This window comes from Simochromis diagramma, unplaced genomic scaffold, assembly GCF_900408965.1.
Source record: "Simochromis diagramma unplaced genomic scaffold, fSimDia1.1 OVJJ01000501.1, whole genome shotgun sequence".
NCBI lineage: Eukaryota > Metazoa > Chordata > Actinopteri > Cichliformes > Cichlidae > Simochromis > Simochromis diagramma.
In genome coordinates this window covers 6,204,808-6,223,621 of record NW_024387320.1, presented here as the reverse complement: position 1 = coordinate 6,223,621, position 18,814 = coordinate 6,204,808, and the positions used below count along the sequence as shown (strand labels likewise).

At 39.9% G+C, this 18,814-nt stretch overlaps 1 protein-coding gene across 4 annotated transcripts; it reads right to left on the bottom strand.

Moving 5' to 3' along the window:
- Positions 1-189: 189 nt before the first annotated feature.
- On the bottom strand, positions 190-18,807 carry ppp2r3b (protein phosphatase 2, regulatory subunit B'', beta). Of its 4 annotated transcripts, XM_040005619.1 has the most exons (15): positions 18,588-18,775; positions 17,778-18,171; positions 8,394-8,579; positions 7,915-8,018; positions 7,162-7,264; positions 5,764-5,838; positions 5,590-5,676; positions 5,165-5,321; positions 4,466-4,514; positions 4,290-4,379; positions 4,008-4,183; positions 3,261-3,379; positions 3,054-3,160; positions 2,205-2,249; positions 1,171-1,283 (listed from the first exon to the last, which is right to left on the bottom strand). In XM_040005619.1, exons 2-14 carry the CDS (start codon positions 18,129-18,131, stop codon positions 2,234-2,236), a joined length of 1,623 nt encoding a protein of 540 aa, XP_039861553.1. In that variant the 5' UTR covers positions 18,132-18,171; positions 18,588-18,775; the 3' UTR covers positions 1,171-1,283; positions 2,205-2,233. The 4 variants fall into 4 exon arrangements, with proteins under 4 accessions (XP_039861552.1, XP_039861551.1, XP_039861555.1 ...); XM_040005618.1 differs by lacking the exon at positions 2,205-2,249 and having other exon boundaries at positions 190-1,283; positions 18,696-18,807; XM_040005617.1 differs by lacking the exon at positions 2,205-2,249 and having other exon boundaries at positions 190-1,283.
- Positions 18,808-18,814: the final 7 nt, after the last annotated feature.

Here is an 18,814-nt window from a genome sequence, read left to right as displayed (position 1 = left end):
TCTGTGAACAGCAGCAGAAGACCACTCCTGTCAGCTAAAACTAGCTATGATTTGCACAACCTCCCCCAAACTGGACAACAGATGACTGGAAAAATGTTTCCTTCATATAAAGTACAACACTGAACGTAACAAAAAGCATTTCTTTACATCACGCACCACATTAAACTGCACACTCGGTTTTCTTTAGTCTTCCATTAACCAAGGCTTTATTATTAATTTAAAGAAACACAAAACATTTGAAAATGGTTCCTTTTGTTCTGTCAAAGTAGTCAACTAAAGTACTCTGTGACATAGAAAAAAAAGGTCTAAAATACTTGCTCAAATCACATTTACAGCACAGCAAGCACAAAATAAATATTTACATTAATTTATAAATTCATCTCTAATAAATTATAACCCCATCTTGCACACACATTAAAGTCATAACGAATATAGGTCTGTACAACAGATGCTGTGTGTGTGTGTGTGCCTGTGTGTGTGTCCAGAAGGCTTAACGGTGGCTTGTTTGGCATTTACAGCAACCTCCAACTCCACTGACGAGTTTACAGCAATATAGAAAACACTTCGTTGTGATCACTGGAATGTAAGACTAGCCAATAAGTTCGATATCTGAATCCAATCAGCATGGTTTTTGTCCAAAATACAAAACAAAATGGAAAAAAAAAAACAAAAAACAACCAAAACTCCCGGAGCTCCAGTGTGTGATTTTTATGTGACTGATTTCAAAACATTTATGTTTAGATGAAACAAAACTTGCCCCAAACATTATTGATGACCAACCATTACATGCAGAAAACAACTTGTTAATGTGTGGTGAGGGAGCAAAGGTCTAACGCGTTCACTCGTGACATCTGGTCTGCCGGGCTGTTTACTGTAAGTGTGAAAATGTAAAACGTCTGGTTCAGTATTGAACTACTGTCTGTACTTTAACGACTTCTTTGTCAAATCTGTGTCAGCATGCACGTTTCTCCATCTGTTTGCAGAAAAAGAATATGGCACTCTGGCAGTGCTTGACTGCATCTTTCTGGTTTACTCTGTTTGGTGATGTTTGTCCACTAACCCAGGTGCATGACTTGTGTTTCTGAGAGTGGAAGGTGCTCAGCAGCTACACTGCAGGATAAAAAACAAAAAACAAAAACAAAAATCATTCGAAGTCATCGTCATACTCATATTCATCCAAGTCCAGGTTGCAGTGCGGGGTGGGGATCTCAAAGAAGTGTCTCTTTGTCAGACCCAGCTCACTGGAGATGTGCTGCCCTAAAGGGCTCAGCGGATTTTCATACCTAAACAAAAATACACACAGACAAAACACTCAGTGTCATCAGGGAAAAGATACTTTAACACTTTTTAAACCGTCACGAAACAGAAGTCAGAAGTAGTCAGACCAGTTTTTCTTTGCTGTCAGGCCTCCTGTTCTTTCAAATTTAGCAATGTGGGATAAAATTCACAGGCAAAGTTTAGAACAGTGACAGTGAAACTTTGGAAAGAACATCTGATCAAGCCTCATATTTCCATTCTAAAAACGTCAGAATGCATTCTGACATTGAGTGAGGCCAGTCAATTTTTCCCTCCACCCGTTCCTTCTTCACAGCTTCTATACTGGCCTCGACCCATAGAAGTCATTCAAAGTCATTCAAGAATAAAACTGAATTTGACCAAGATTTACAGAAACGTTGGAGACATGGTTGATATATATATCTGCCTTCTTTCAGAGAGCTAGATGAAGTTAATGTACCAGGATATCAATATAACAAGCGAGACATTTGTATTATTTTTCCTTTGATTTAGTTGTAAAGTTTATCAGTTTATTAGCTTTAGGGGTGAGGGTGATTGGATCTTTATTTAGAGAAACAGGTCTTCCCATCTAATTCTTAGCAAGAAAGTATATTCCCCAAAAATGTCAAAGTACTTTTTCAGTAACTTGGGTAACAGGAGCACAAGGCATGAACAGAGGCGGAAAAAGTTCATTCCCTTATTTTAAGAGGAAGAAGGATAAAAACAGAAGCTGTCCGGTTCAAAAACAGACTCCCAGGTCCAGGCAGTGGCCACGATCATGACACCTTGCTGGCTGACATTACAATTATCTGCCCTATGCTCAGATCAGTGATGGGACAGGTAGACGCTAGGAGTGGGTTTAGGACTAGACTTTCCCAGAGGAAGAAGAGGAGAACAGCTGAACCCTGGTGGCACCCTCAGTTTCTTACCTGCTCTGGTTAGCAGCCATGCTTTAGAGTTAGTCGGTAGTGTTCCTAAAACCGCCACACAACATAGCTGTCAACAGTCTCATTTATCACAAACTTGCTCTCAGGGCGGCATTGAGCCATGACTCCTGAAAACTTAACAACACAGTGCACTCTCACTCATCTTATGACTTTATCTATGCCATCTGTGAATACTTTACAGCACACTTTCACTCTTCACACAGAAAAATGACTTTACTGATAATAATGATGAATTTTAGATTTACATAGTCAAGCTTAAGGTTATGTGCCTGCTGTCCAAAACAACTTTAAGTAATCAGATATATGCTTACTAATAGCCACAGTTCATGTTCCATCTTATGTGAACAGATTACATTAAAGGAACCATCATACAGATGGCATTAATAATACTCAAATAAGAATAAAATAATCAGTAATTGCCTCAAAGGGGAAAAGTTCAAATTAAACTGGAGGCACTACGACTTTCAGCTGCTGTTGTTCAGGCTTGCAAGCAAAATCAATCCCAGTTTTATTCTCATTTTTTGCACCAATGAGAACAAAAAAAACATCCAATTGCAAACAAGGAGGCTAAAGCTACCATATTCCAATTTATCATATTGCATCAGCTATTCATCATCAAACTTCAGAGACCTCTGGTGCCGTCCTAAATGTAAAAGCATTTTGAATTTGTAAGAAGAAAAGAACTTTTTTTTAAAGACTACGAGTGGACATGAAAGTGAATCCTTTTTTCTTTTATCTTTGCTTAAGAAAAACTAAATGTTTGAGAAAAACTGAACCTTGGATTGTAACTGCTGCCATTTCTGACAGACCTGTGAGTAACATCACACTTACACATCGTTACACTGGTCATTGGCTGCCTCCTCGGCTACCAGTATGTCGTACTCCTCTGCAGCATATTTCTCCCAGTTTGACAGCTCCTGTCCGTCCGTCTCCACCTCCTTAAAAAATACGACAAGTTACATGATCCACTGGCAGGAAAACGAGACACGATGCTGTGTCAAATGTGGTGGCATCCAGTCAGAATTCAATCTTGCTCACCCTTATGACAGAGAACGGGTCCTTTTGCTCGTGGTCCAGGTACTTCTCGATGTTGAAGAGCGTGTCAAAGAAGATATGAGCCATCTTGCACCTCTTAAGATCCCGCAGAGTGATCTTACCTGGACGACAAAAATCAGCTACTTCAAATGGAACATTTATGTTTATGATATTAGGTAACTTGTATCTGTCTATATGAGGTTTAGCCTAGGAAGAAGTACTGATAACCCAGCTACAACATCTACTAAGTCATTTTACGGTTTGCCTCATCTTGGGGCGGAGGGAGGGATGGGTGTGGTGTTTTGTCCGCAGATTAAAACAGAGTATGGCTTTGGTGACAATATTTCAAACTCTGGCTGCAAATAACGATTTCCCTACTGCTTATTTGGACAATAAATACTTTAAAAGGTAAACTATACTTAATGTTTACTTTCTTGTTTGATTATATTAAATTAAGAAAGAAGAAATCTGAAAACAAAACATTTTTTTTTTTTAAAAACAATTCAGGTCATAAACTTAATTTCACTTAAGTAAGCTGTGCTGCTTGGTGACTTAAACAAAGTGATGGAGCGAATTTCTATCACACTGTGGATAACACCAGCAGCTGTCTCTCATCTATCAGTGTCCCCTCAGCTAATGATCAATGACCTGGCTTCAAAATGTGTGTGCACGCATGCCACTGTGATTGTGGCATGCGTGCAAACTACAATGTGAATGTCTGAGTGTGTATTAATGTAAAACAGGTCTGACCTTCGACCTCAGGCTTGACAAGGTCAAGCATTTGGCAGAGGCAGTCCTCAAAGGGCAGCGGCTCAATAGCCATGGCCTCCAGCTTCTGGCACTGCTCCTCGTAGAAGTACTCCAGCTCATACATGCTGAGCACCCCGTCCCCATCCAGGTCCATACAGCGGAACCAATACTCTATGCTAATCAGACATAGATAACGTGAAAGAGGAGGGGCCAGACATGAGCGCAGATGAAACCTCTAAGGCAAAAGGATGATGCAATCAGTGTGGCTGAGTGTCAAGATACCTGGTGTCAGTCTTCTTGTCTTCCTCAGAGATGAGGAACCAGACGAAATCAGCGTAACTCAGCCGCCCCTCCTTATACACTCGTCTGTCCCTGATGGAAAACACACAAAACTAGTATTAAAGCTGGCAGTGGAGACTAGATAAGACTTTCATCTTTTTAAACTTGATTACATTTACCTTGTTACTGTTCCTGAGAATATTCTCTCAATCATCTTCTGTGAAATGGCTGGAAAAAAAATACACAAAGGGGTCACTTCCAATCCACTGTGTTTGGAAGAAATATCTCTTTTCCCTCTTAGGCAACAGCTCCTTCAGTTACTATACAACTTTTTCACAACACATGTAATCCATTCTCACAGTCTGTAAATCCAGACTGGCTAGTGCAGCTCTTTTTTTAGCTTGACAATGCTATAAATCCTCTGGTCATCATTTCGACTGTACGGTGTTAGAAATTGTTCCAGACTTGGCGTCATTGGAATCGAGTATATATGCTGCTCTCTTATTGATCTCGTGTCTCATTTCCCCTGCTTCACTCACAGACCATCAACCAAGAACATGTGGTGTGGAGTGTGTGGGGAGGAAGTGTCAAAGACAAATCTTTTTTTCCTGGCTGCGTGTTTGTTTTGTGAGGAGTAAGCCCGGACGGACCCAATAACATTTACAAATGCCTTTTTTTGTTCTATGTAGTTTCAGCCTACTGACTGTGCTGCCACTGGCAGCAAGACTTAAGCAGAGTTCATTTGGTTCTGATGAGGCTGAGCACTCCTCTTCTATCTTCTGTATGCATTTTTACAAAATACATGTTGATGGGACATAAAGAAAAAACTATATTGACCAAACTAATGATTTAAAAAAGGCAGGGGTGTGTTTGTGCACCTTGGTCATTGTGTCCTGCTAAGTCTTTCTGGTCTATGTAGAGGTCGTGATCGGTGTCCAGCTCCCAGAACTTGCAGTAAATAACATAGAAATGTTCGTAGGAGAAGAACTCTGTCAGCTGGTTCACATCCTCTTCTTGCTCCAGCAGCGCCACGTTCTACCCAGCAGAAAGTAGAAAAATCTCTCATTATGATTATAGGCCAGTTACTATTGAAAATGATTCTTTTAACAGTTTATAAAGTCCCATCCCCCAAAAATTGAAGTTAATATGCATTTCCATATTGATGTGATTTCATTATTATTTTTTGAAAAGAGAAAAAAAACATATTAGATGTTTTAGAGTCCAAACAAATTGAGAGAAATGGTTATTATCCATCTCTGTTTAAATTTAAAAAAAAAAAAATGCAGAGTATGTGAATAAATACCTGGAGAAAGTTACTCTTCCTGAGCTCAGAACATGTTATTTTCCCCGTCCATGACCGGTTCACATTGTAAAATACCCTCTGAATCACCTGAAAAACAATGGACAGTCTTATCTTTGAGATAATACCATTTTCGTGTTTCACTACAGAGTGCAGTGGTGTATAATTAAGGCATACCGTTGTGATGTATCGCGAGTGAAAGTCTGGTGCCTCTTTTAGAAAGGCCAGGCCCGGGTGTGAGTTCACCACATCCTGGGAACATAAAGAACAAACCAGCTCACTTTGATGTTACTCTGCTTGATTTATAAAGCCAAACAAAAACAAAATAAACAAACAACCAAGCGATAAAGATCACCCCGATGACACGCTATGCCTTCTGCACTAACAAAAAGATACGCTCAGTTAAATTCTGCAGTTATTTCCAGGCACCAGCTAAATGACAGACAACATCTGTCTTTCTTTACAGGTATACAAAGCACATGACTTTCAAAGAAGGAATGAAAATGAACAAAACTGATTCACACATCAGTAGCTGCCAGTGTTTATAGTTTATAAACAGTGCTATGTAAAGAAAGTCTCCTTTTTAGGAAGTCAGAATTTTCTTTGATTTACAATTTTTTTTAAATTCTCGTCCAACTTGTTTCGGGATGAGCTTGAGCCCTTTTTAACTGACAACAAAGTGTTAGGAAGGCCAAAAAGAATATGTTTACCGAGTGACCTTCTCTCCTTTCTAACGCCATAAAGTCACAGTGAGGGTGCTGCATTTCAAGTGAACACTGCAGCTATATTCTTGCCGTGAAACTCCCTCATGTCGCTTCTTTATTCTACTCCCCGTCTTTCTACTGGAGGAAAGAATTGTTGACATAAATGTGAAGGCGGCAATGAAATTAAAAGGCCTTATTTCAGGGCAGCCGTCGTGCCTCTTTGACTCTTACTGTGAGAAATTAAATCATAGAGAAACACATAAATCACAGGGCACAGGAAACAGGCGGGGACAGTCAAATCTACTCCACTGCAATCCGCCTTTCATTCATCAAAACAGTCAAAGGCGATTCGCTGAGTGGAACCATACAAATTAAACGGCGTGAGCCACAAGGCATCTCTGGTGGTATGCTAACGGGCGTTCAGCTCAGATCGCTACTTCTGCCAGCATGAAAATGAATCAGGTGTAGGGTGGGGTGTGTGTGGCACACCAACAGCTTGTCAGCTGGGATGCGAATACAAATAGCCGCCACAGCAGGTCCACATGGTAAGAATTTCCAAACAGTCAATTAAACCTCTCTTTTGAGGACAATAAATGAACCATAAGTCCAGGTTTTTGTGACTATTTTAGTACCATAATGCATTTATAACATGAGCCACATTTTCATCTCTATCAGGGGACTCTTCTCTCATAACACTATATTCCAAGCTTACAGTAAGGTGGCTGAATTAGTCCTCCGCCACATGAAAAAGCACAGTCTCAGCAGGGCAGTCTAAAAACATAAGTCCAGTTTGCACCACCCAAGCCAATGCTATTTTGCCATCCCACACTGCCAAATCCAGCCCTCTCCCTGGGTGTGCTACAGCCAGTACCTGCAGGAATGGAATAAAGTCATCTTGTTCCAGGTAATTACAGCCAGGCTTGGCCAAGAGGTGCACAAATTTAGAAGCGTCATCATGACAGGTCAGCAGAGTTCTGGAGGAGAAAAGAGAGAACAGATGGTTACAAGGTTACTCCCACTTTGGCTGTTAAGTTGCCTCTGTCTGTTTTATCATTCCTTCAAAAGCATAAGTTTGACAATGTTGTACTAAAAAGTGCTTATGTGAAAGTATAATACATTTTGAAATTAGGATTCTGTATCGCTGCTGGGTGATTATAAGCATGGAGTGTTATGGTAGCAACTCAAAAATAATGGGAGTGTCTGTTGTGGCCTCTTCTAAGAATGGCTCAGTCATGAGCTAAAGTCAAAGGGCAAGTCTGTCCAGTTCTCTGGAGGCTTAAGATATTAATACAAGAGCATGCCTATTGCACACAACCACATTCAGTGCAAATCACCAGTATAAAAGCCCCTTGGTATTCCTTTCAGTTTCATGTAGAAAGACACTGAAAGGATGTTTTCATTTATACACTGTATATATACAGAGCATCTTTCCCCTTGTGATGTTTATGAGGGCAAAGATTTTTGTTTAGGAATGAAAAGGAAAATGCAATAACAGCAGAGATAATAGCAGTGTATGTTATTCCCAGCGAGTGGTCATCATTGTTCAAAGGAGATTGTTTAAGCCATTTGGCTGTGAGTGAATGCACCAGTGGTCTAGTGACAATAAGAGAAGCTATTGTCTTACTTTCTCCACATAGCCACAAACTTGTGAACGGACACGAAGCCCGTCCTGTCGCCTCCAGCTGAGCAGAACAATGGCACTTTCCAGTAGAGGGGACACTCACAGGCCTATGGAGACAAGGTGGCAGAAGAAACGGGGTAGTGTGTGATCAGGATTTAGAGAAGATAGAGGAGAAAGATTAAATAGAAATGCAAACTCCACAAAACACATGTGACCATTAATGCAGAAATGAATAGTGAAAAGACATCAGAATCAGAATGAGTGTTTCACGGTTTAAAGACTTCCCAGAGGAAACCTAGCTGTCATTGCTCTCTTTACTCAGGTTCCCCTCTGACCATCACCAACCTTCTTCAAGGTCACGGAAATAATATTTTTCCAGGAGGTTTTAAACATCAGCAAACATTCGTACAGTCAGGAGCTAAATGGCACTAATGAAAATAATTTGCTGTGTGGCAGCTCCATGCTACAAATTATGTACTCACCTTGGCAACCTGCCCCATATCCTCAATGGTGGCTCTTTCATTTGGGAATTGGGAAAATATTTTCTCAATTTTGGAAATGAGGCCGTCAATGTTAAGGTTGGCTTGGGGGCGGCCCTGTGGGAAGTAAAACTTGGGAATGCTTTCACTCAGTGCTGTGGTGACTGGCTCCTCCGTCCTCACCTGAGCCTGGGATGAACACAGAGAAACAAGCAGTTAGCGGCTGACGCTAGCAAAGGCTAAGACCACTCAGCTCAAGTATTCCAGGATGAGCTCGAGGCTCGCCTGAACACAAACTCTACACATTGCTGGCATTCATGTAACTATACCTCTCAGCAGCCCAAAGGCCATCAGGGAAGAGTTGTGACTACTCAGCAATCACAATTATTCATGTGACTGACATTTCGCTCCAATACAAATTCACTAAAAGATTTGAAATAATATCTACCAGTGTTTGTAACTTATAATCATTTATTTATGAAACAGTGTCAAAAGGATTTAAGAATTTAGGGCTTTAGATTGGATATAGCAATCTGCAGATAGTAGAAGTCTATAGTCATGATGTGGACAACTTGTGCTACATTAGTCAAATGATTGGTCTAAAGGGTGTTTTGTTTGAAATCTTAATGGAGAATGAGCAGTTTGTACTGAATGATGATTACAGGCTACCTGTGGCCAACTACAATAGGGTATTATACTAAATTTAGTCTTGCAATCTTTGTGCACTGTGATTCAGATGTAAACATGGTGACTTAAAACAACAAGTGTGTTTTAATAACTCATTTTAAAACCGCTCTACTTTTGTTTCCACTTAAGGAAAACACAGAATTTCAAGATTTTATCTTAAATGTTAGGATCCATGTAAAGATAAGTGAAAAAAAATAATTGCAAGATTTTACTACAAGCTTCCTAATAAATGCATGTAAATGGAGAGGCACACTATCAAACATGGTTCATGGCAGATGTTATGGATGGCTCTTTCAAGTACCCAAGTAAATCACGAGTGACAGTGTTATCACTTAAACGAGTGCTGTTCGTCTACGGCCACTATGGTTGTCTTTAGTGGAGGGAAACACAGCTGAGGAACTAAATGAGTTACGGACTGCAATGTTATGAATGTGTGCCTCAAAAGGAGAGCAACAGCTTTTTAAAAACAGAAAAATGAAAGCCTGCCTTTTTTATTTGTTTTTGTTTTAGCTGTGGGTATTTTTCTTCTTTATTATTGACTGTGATCTATTTTATTCTGTTCTATGAGGCACTTTAGAGTTATGTCTTGAAAAAATGTTATACAAATAAAGTTTATTTGTTTTATTGGCAGGATATTATAGGCAAGAAACAAAACTGAAACATGATTAAGTCAGGGATATACTTTGTACACAGCAGAGGCTAGTGGCTTGAAATGAATGTATTCACCTTCGATGCTTGTGTTTGTGCAGTTTCCTAAGTGATATAAAAACCTGCCTTTATGTTGGAGCTTGCATACGTCTGTGTCTGTTATTATTACTATGATCCCAGGCAGAAAACATCATTTTTTATTGTCAGAGCTTGGTTGCTTGTGCTGTATAATATTATTTTGTTCATTTATGCTTTGTTTAACCATGAAAACATGTGTTTCCTGACTATGGAAAATAACATATTCTCTATTCTAACAATGGAGACATAATATTATGTCCAAGAATGTCACAGTGAATCCAACTAACCACACCAGCAGAGCATAGCTGACATATTAGGAAGATATCAAACTCACTGATAAAAATGACCACTGTGTCACTCACACGGTGCTATGAGCCTTACACATAAAAAGACACAACGCGCTCAGTGCCAAATGAGTTGTTATGCTGCACTTATCACTATGCAGACTTTAAAAGACGTACAAATTACCTTGTAAAATCATCACTAGGAACTTGAATGACTGTGTAAACATTAGACTACTTCTTACTGTTGCTATTTTATTGCCATTTTATTATTGTTGTAATTTTAATGTTTGTTTGAAACAGGTCTCTCTTGTAAATGAGACAGTGAGTCTCAATGGGACTACCTGTATAAATAAAGGTTACATTTAAAAAACAAAACAAAAACCCAGTTACTAAATACAGCCTGAGCAGACTATACTTTGCTCTCAATCGTCATTCTCAAAGACTATTCAAATGAGTCAACAATGCTCTAACCGAATCATTTTGTGAGGCCTCTAATAACTACATAAACACACCCACGGTTTGCGACACCAAAAATAACATCTTGCTGTTTCTTTTGGTCAAACATGTATTCTACCCAAAGTTTATTAGACTAAGTCTCCATGTAACATCATGACTGTAACAATAAAACATTCAACAATAGCTTAGAAAGGCCTTAAATTACAGATCTAAACATAACAGGATGGTAAATCTTTCCTTGCCAGCTTCTACTTGTATGACTGTTAGTACTGTCTGAAAATGTTTTGTTGTACTCTAATAAATGATGAATGCTGCTGATCCTCCGCTCTTGTCCTCTGTGTTGGTGTGAGCCATGGCTATAAAAGGACATAAACATCTCCCGTTGCCCTGCCCCGCACTGTCCCCTCTTTCTCTCACTTCATGCTAACTGCTAGCAAAGCTCTTGAGCACAACTGCTAAGCCACATGACATTTTACATATTCCCCATGATGTGGTCTGAAAGAGGACAGAGAGGCAGCTGTGCATAACATACCACAAAAGATGAAACACCATCCAGTACGCTCAAATTTCCTACATCTCCGTACAAATGAAGAATACCTTCATTAACTCTAAACTCATAAACAAAAAGAAGAACTGATTGCACAACAACATTTCACATGACACAGCTGTGCGTGAAAGCAAAGTTTACAATATGCCCAGAAAAAGGCTTAACTACTATTTTGCCTTTATTTGCCTAATCCGTTATTGTACTTTAATTAGTAATTGTGCTACAGTGACATCTGAATACCAAGAAAGTAAGCCCATAAATACCAGTCAACATTAATAGACCTGTCCCCTCACTGACAGGCCAGCAAAGCCTGTTTGACACAGCATACACTCACACAAACACCTGCCTGTCCTTGCTGGAAGGCTCTCAGCCTCTTCTTAAACCGAGAGGGCAGAACAAAGTCACATCCACGTGCCAGCAGAGCCAGCTCCTTCCTCAGGTCAGGGTCCTGACGCAGGGATAGCTCCTTCATCCTCATCCTCGCTCCACACAGGACGAGGAACACATAAACATAAACAACACTCAATCCAGCGTTATCCCCTTGACCATGCAGTCACCACTGTAAGTTAAAAGGCAGTGGAAGCAGTGAAGCTTCTCTGTGCGTATGTCCCTGTGGTTGTCCTCCGTTTGAGTGAGAGCCACTTAATGCATGAGAGCAGCTGCTACTGTGACTCTCTCTCCCATTCCAGATCTGGTCTCACAATTTCAGCTCAGCCTGCTGCTCTGTCCCAGCCTCTACCCAACATGCACACGCACACACACAGACGCAGCAGTGTCAGGGAGCCCTTGCCTCAAAGCTGCTGGGGAGATAAGGAAGAACTGGGTGCATGTGTGTGGGAGTCACCTAGTGTATGTGTGGGATGGGAGGGGGTTCAATGGATCTGCCCTTTCCAGTTTGCATTCCTGAGTCCTCATTGAAGGTTATGTAAAGAGACAGACCTGTTGTTGCAGCTAGCAGTCGCCAGAGTTCAACTACAGGATGGATCTCTATATGACAATGTCACACTGTTCAAGCTAACTGGTTTTCCTTCTGAACGCTTCCACAAAACAAAAAACTTGGGAAACTGACCCACTTATTCTTTAAAAGGCATCAGGGTGCTAATGAGAAAATTCAGAATAAACCCCTGAAGTGATGGAATATAATGAAAGCTGCATATTACTTCTACTGTCACTAAATTTGCCTCCAAGCATAGATCACAAAAAGAGATTGAGCCAGAACAAGCTACTGATGCATGGGTATGTAAAGTAAATAAGAAGGGTATTTACTATTTAATGACAGAAAACAAGGGTCCACTCATCAGATCATATCTAGACAGCCATACATTTTCCCATACGTTCTGCATGCTGTCTTCTGGTGGTTTTTGTTTTGCCTTCCCTTCGCAAGCTTAGGCTGCCAGCCATTCCACATCTTATTATAGTTGATGGGCAACAGAGCGAGGCAACGGGACATGCCAAATTCAAAGACTGATGACCGAACCAGTCTGGGCCTATTAAAAGCACCACCAAGCACTGTTTGGGCAATCCAAGAAACTAGATCTGGAAAAACATGAGTGTATCTTTAGTCCTCAAACAAACATCTACTTCCGATTGCTGTTATCCTGAAATGACGGCAATTACATCAATTCTCCATAAACGCACTGATCTAACAGCTGTAGAGTTGCGTTGACTGCAGAGATTGTAGACAGGGCAAAGCCCAACGCCTAAACACCTTCTCATGCAAGTAGCTAATCAAACAGAAATGTCATAGAAATGTCCGCATCAGAAGACTATGTAAATAAACCTGTATCTGTTAATGTCATTGTCCATAGAAACTAAAAGCACACCCACTGTATTTTTAGATGACAGGACTCCACAGTTTTCCACTGGTTTCTGCTCAGTCCCAGTCCCTGGCGTCTTCCCTACAGGATGCTGCTGCTGCTTGATAAGCTGTTTGTATACATTCATTTCACATCAGCTGCCTTTTGCTGATGCTCTCAATACAAATGAAACGTAGAAAGGAAAGCACAACCAAAAGAAACAAAACAAAAACACTCCAACAAACCCTTGACCAGATTCAAGCTTGAACTCTCATCTACTGTTCAGTCTATTTTTGCATAAGCAAACAAAATGTGAAGTCTGTTCCATAAACAGAGCCATCATGACACAGCAGGGATAACAATGTGTTGTTTTACACATGTAAAAATAACCCCATGGGTGTGAGAAGTGATGGTGCACAGGTTCTGTATAAAGTTTGTGCTTTTTAATTAACTAGATAAGACGAGCTCCAGCAGGCGCTATAACAAACTAAATCATCTTAGGGCCACTCCAGGAAAGTTGTCTGAACAGCACCTTGAGAGGCAACTATCTTACAGACAAGCTGCTAAACATCCCCAGGTTGATGGGTCACTTAGTAAACAGAAAAGCAGGAAAACTCAAGCTGACCCCATAATGTGTCCAATCTCTAAACTGTGAAATCTGATTTGTACACAACAATATGTTAAGTCATGTTGAGTTAACTGAATTACAGATGAGATTATGAAACACACTGTTCACTGTTAGAGACCTCTGGGAGATCTACGTGTTAGCATTTCAAGCACTCAGATGGCAAGATGAAGCTGGATTTTAGATGGGCTTCAGCAGACTCATACTCTACAACTATGATATTCAAGAGACCAAACCCACCAATCCTATCTGACAGTGACATGATTTCTACATCCAATCAGTGGCGACTTAAACCATCACAACCCTTTGGTAGAGCCACAGCTTGTTCACAGAATGAGAACAAAGCCAGTGTTGCAGTGAAATCCAGAAAGCTCTAACTCAAATCCCCACAACTGGGATTTGAGTTAGACCATCTATGATGGGGATTTGGGATACATGTGAATATTTGTCAGACATTCAACTGAGTAACTGATAACACAGTGGTCACAGACAGAACATGATGTGAGTAACAAATGTCATAGCAGTCTAACCTAGATATTTGAATGAAAATCAATGTAACCAATATGAACAAGAAGTAGAGCAAAGGGTCTGTAACAGCAAAGGAAGAAGCTGTAGCTAAGACACAGGCACACCGGTACTTGTATAACAGCACTGCAGTCTGTTTGTTTAAAGATTAGACTGTAAAGGAAGTTTGTAAAGTTTTTTCTTGTATTGGCACCATAAGATATTTAAGCAGGATGATAAAATGTTGATGTACCGTACTTTTTTGACATTAATGGCATAACTAGGTAATAGGAATTAATATGTCAAACAATTACACTTTTTATCAAGATATTCAAATCTCATGAAAGTAGGAGATGCCACCACTGAAGAAATATGCTTTCAATGCATCCTGTAGTTTTACAGAAAGCTCACAGTACTAGTTAAAAACAACATTTGCTATTGTACAACGTTGACGCACAAATGACTGAGACTCCAAAATAATAGCACTTGCGGGAAACACTTTAACACCTGGTGCTCTCTGACAGGTCAGACAACTGATAACGTGACCCCAGACCCCCTGCTTCAAATAGCTTCTATGTTGCTGAGTGCAACCAAGCATGTTATAAAAAGATGTCTTAAGAAATGCACGATATACCAAATGCAGATGCGGAGAACAGAAAAAAAAAAAAAAGTGAAACCCTCAAATGCAATGTGCTCTCACTGCCCTATATTTCAATAACTCACTGTTTGACCAATTGGACTCCTAACACTGAAGTGATTTTACGTGTTGAGCTACACAGCAGCTCTGAAAGCCAAGCATTCACGGGAGAGCTGATATTTACTGTACATAGTGTAAATAAAAGACCTGCGACTACATATCCTGACAATGAGCAGCATCTAATGGAAGCAGTTTCAAAGGAAATTACGCAGAAGATGAATGTGCTGCCACACCTCATCTCACTGGCAGAGTTCTGGGTATCCAATGCCAGCACAAGGGAACCAAGGCTATCTATATCAGTGTCTGATGTCAAAGTCAGACCAGCTGTTCCAGGCTGCATCAGTGTGACATAAATCGAATTTTTTAGTAATCCTTTGAAGAATGCATCTGTATGCAGGAATTCATTTTGTTGTCTTAAAATAGAAGTATTGCATTTATTCACCCTCACAATCCCTCTAATATTGAGTGACACAGTGTGGCCACATGCCATGACACATCACAGCAGAATATACAAACTGCCCAGCAGTTGCCTTATAACTGATTGATCAGCGGAGAGAGGGCATTAGCGGGCAAATTTCACAGTGGTGTGTGAGAGTGCGTGTGTGTGTGTGTATGTATGCAAATATCCAAAAGTTTAGATTCAACCCTCCAACTGTTCAAATGATTAAGGCTCAAGATAAAGAACAGAAACAAAGAAAGCCCCTGATAGACAGTTAAAGATAATCGATTACTCTAGTTTCAAAGAGTGACTCTACAATCCACACTTCCTCTTGTGGTCAGGCTATTAAATAATCAACTATAGCTATGAAGAATGAGGTTTTACCTCAACCCCAAAATTTATAATAGATAAAACTGATGGACGTTTAATTAGTTAATTTCATTTTATTGTCCTCTATTGAAATACGCTGTTTATCTGTGCCTATAAGGCTGTGTAGTAAGTTGTAAGACCATAGTTAAGCATAGTTATTTATTTTATAACATACTACCACTAGTGCTACAACTGGTCCTGCTAGTCATGTTTCTAATATATAAACATGTAAGTTGAAACAAACATTAGATCTCATTCTCCTGCTCTGTTATTTTACATGTCTACTTGAAGATCTCCTCATGCACCTCTTTAGCATGTCACTAACATGTAGGAGGTGGGGTCCTGAGGACCGTATGCCTCCAGCTGTCTCAGGCTGTCTCACTGTCATCACATGCACTAATGTCCACAATCTATCACTACTCTAGGCTTTCACATTGCACTTCTCATCCTAACAGATTATGAGTCCTTGAGCAGATATACAAAATATTTACGGGCAGCTAACTATTTTGTGTAGATTGTTTTTAGGCCATAATCTAAACAATCCAAAGCAAAGCACCTTGGACCCAGCACAGTAAGAAGTACAGCACACAGACTGAAAGAAGTAACCAGAGCGCCAGGGACAGGCTAGGTTCAGACACTCCCACTTCTCATACCACACTAATTCGTGGGTGAGGCCTGAACATTTGGAAAGTATTTGACTAATAATCACTACATACGCCTACAGACAAGAAGGCTCCACTGTGACTGGGTAGAGTGGACAGCCTCTAAATGTCTTTGATGCTGTAGGTCACTCAGCATCCTCTTGTGGCCAGTGAGAGCAAACAGAGATCCCAGAACATACAAGTAAGGGAAACTTGACAATTAAATCAGTGTTAATACAGAATTTAAAAAAGAATTACAAAAAAAAAATTGCAAAGACAGATGTTAAGCAAATATAAGTGAAATCCACACTATGTCCATTTAGAAGTAGCATTAAACTGGACATGTATGCTTTGTATTTGTATGACAAAGCTCAACTTATGACTAAAACAGAATTTTTTTTTTAGATTGCAAAAAAGTAACTAGGAGGAGGATAACATTAATGTTTACGAACTTTTCATGTGAGATATTTCGATGCTAAAGTAAATTATCAGTGGCAGAAGCCAATGTTTATCTAGTGTGTTGCTTCAGTGTTGCACTGGTTAAAAGTTGTTTTAGATCTTGTTTAATAAAGTGTGATGAAGAGGGAAGTTTCTTTTTTCTCCCTTGTTTCCATGTTGCAAAAAGGAAAACTAAACAATAACAACAACAAAAAAGGCCCCCAAAACTCTACCACTTTTGGCTAAATTAGCATTTTTAACACTGACCCAGAATTTCAAGCTCAGACATGTCCTTTTTGCAAGTACATTAAATTTGTACGTCATTCATTTAACTCACAATAGCATAGCAGTTGTTCGGGTCATTACTGACTGGAAAATCAACAGTTTATGATTTCAGCTAGTTTAATTAATTAGAGTTTAATGAGCCAGATAAACATTATTTGATCCTAAAATGGTCAGAAATAACAAGAAAACCCATAGTTTTCTATCAAATAAGGTGACACATAGTGACTGCATTTCCTGTTCCACATCATACTCGCTTTGCTGCTGCCCCACCAAAAGGCCCATTCTGTGCCACGAAAACCTTGGTTTAAATGTGCAAATATGGATTTAATTTCAGGTTACTGTATGGATTGCACAATACTAAAAAGATATGCAGATAAACTGCCAGTTAAACATACAAATAAGTGCATTAAAACTATAAAGATAAACTTACCAGACTGATAAGCTGTTGTGTAAAAAAAATGCCAAGCCAGGATTGCTTTATAGTTGGCTTACCAGAAAGCAAAGAGAGGTTCCCCTTTCGACTTTTAAATACATGTTTACTATCGGTATGCAAAGAGTTTAAAATATTCAAATCATTGTGCAACACACCCTCAAGTACCTCAAGGTGGTTTCAGGAAGAAAAAGAACAGGGTGGCACACCTTGTTTTTCATACTAGTAAATCAAAAACTCTCTGCAGTGTAATGCCTATAGGATAAAAAAACAAAAAAAACAAAAACGGACTAACAGCTGGCACAATGCAGAACTCCTTGTTTAGTGGATCTTAGTATGTTTGTGGATTTTTTTCCTGTGGCACCTTAAGACCTTTTGGCTAAATTTTTCAACAATTAGTTAAATGCTTACTAAAAAACATGGAAAATATTTTTTGGAGTTATTGTTCGAATACACAGTTTACCTTCTTTGTGCTGAGAGATCTCCGTAGTACTCTTCCACTTGGTCCAGTCATTCTGGTGTTACTGCTACTTCGGGAAGGCAGGGTACTGGTAGATGGGGTGCCGAAAGGTGTACTTAAGGGAGCAGGCCTCTTCTCTGCCAGGTTCTTCTGTGATGCCACATTGTTGTTTTCATTGAAGCTTAACGACCTTTTATCAGGAGCGTCCCCAATACCTAATTCAATAGGCTGTCCACTTTTGATTAGATCAAGATAATTTTTGAGTATTGACTGAGTTGTAGGATCACTCAACCAGTTGAGAAATAGCTCGTCTACTTTCATTTTAAGAACCGGCTGGAGAACTTGTGGTGACGGCATTTTGGGCAATGTCGTCTAAAGCTTCCTCTGATGACCGTACCTGCGAAGAATTAAAAGCATCTTTAAACTCACACCACCAATATCTGCCTCCCACACAACGTCCATAGATGACACGAAACTGTCAGAGCAGCGGCGCTGAGTAGGTCACTGAGCAAAAAAACATGACACGAGCAGTAGCCCTTGCTTTGAGTACAAACCAACACTCACTCATGTTATTGAAATTTAGCGGGAAGCGTCAATGCTTTAGCCCATAGGCGAAAGTGGAAAACCCATATGACTTCAATAATGTTTCCAGCCAATTTTAACCCACCACACGTCAAAAACGGCTGCATAAAGTAAACATTTCAAAAGCTTCTGTCAATTAAACCTATCCTTCTATGGAAGAACGGGGACTACAACAGGTTTAGCTACTATAGCTTTAGCAGCTAGCGCCAACTAGCCAATAAATGCACCCACCTTGCCGTGAATGGACAGCAAAGCAAAACACGTTAATATGACTCTACATTTCCTTCATAAGCGATGATACTCAGCGTACGTTCGGCTAACAGTCAAAAATAAAAGCACCATCGAAAATCCGGTGACATTCATTTCTCTGGGAGAAAACACAGCAGACAGGAACAACTTTTCAGGCTCTCGTTCCCCTGGTAACCACACAGCGTTATCGCGAGATCGTCCACTCTCCG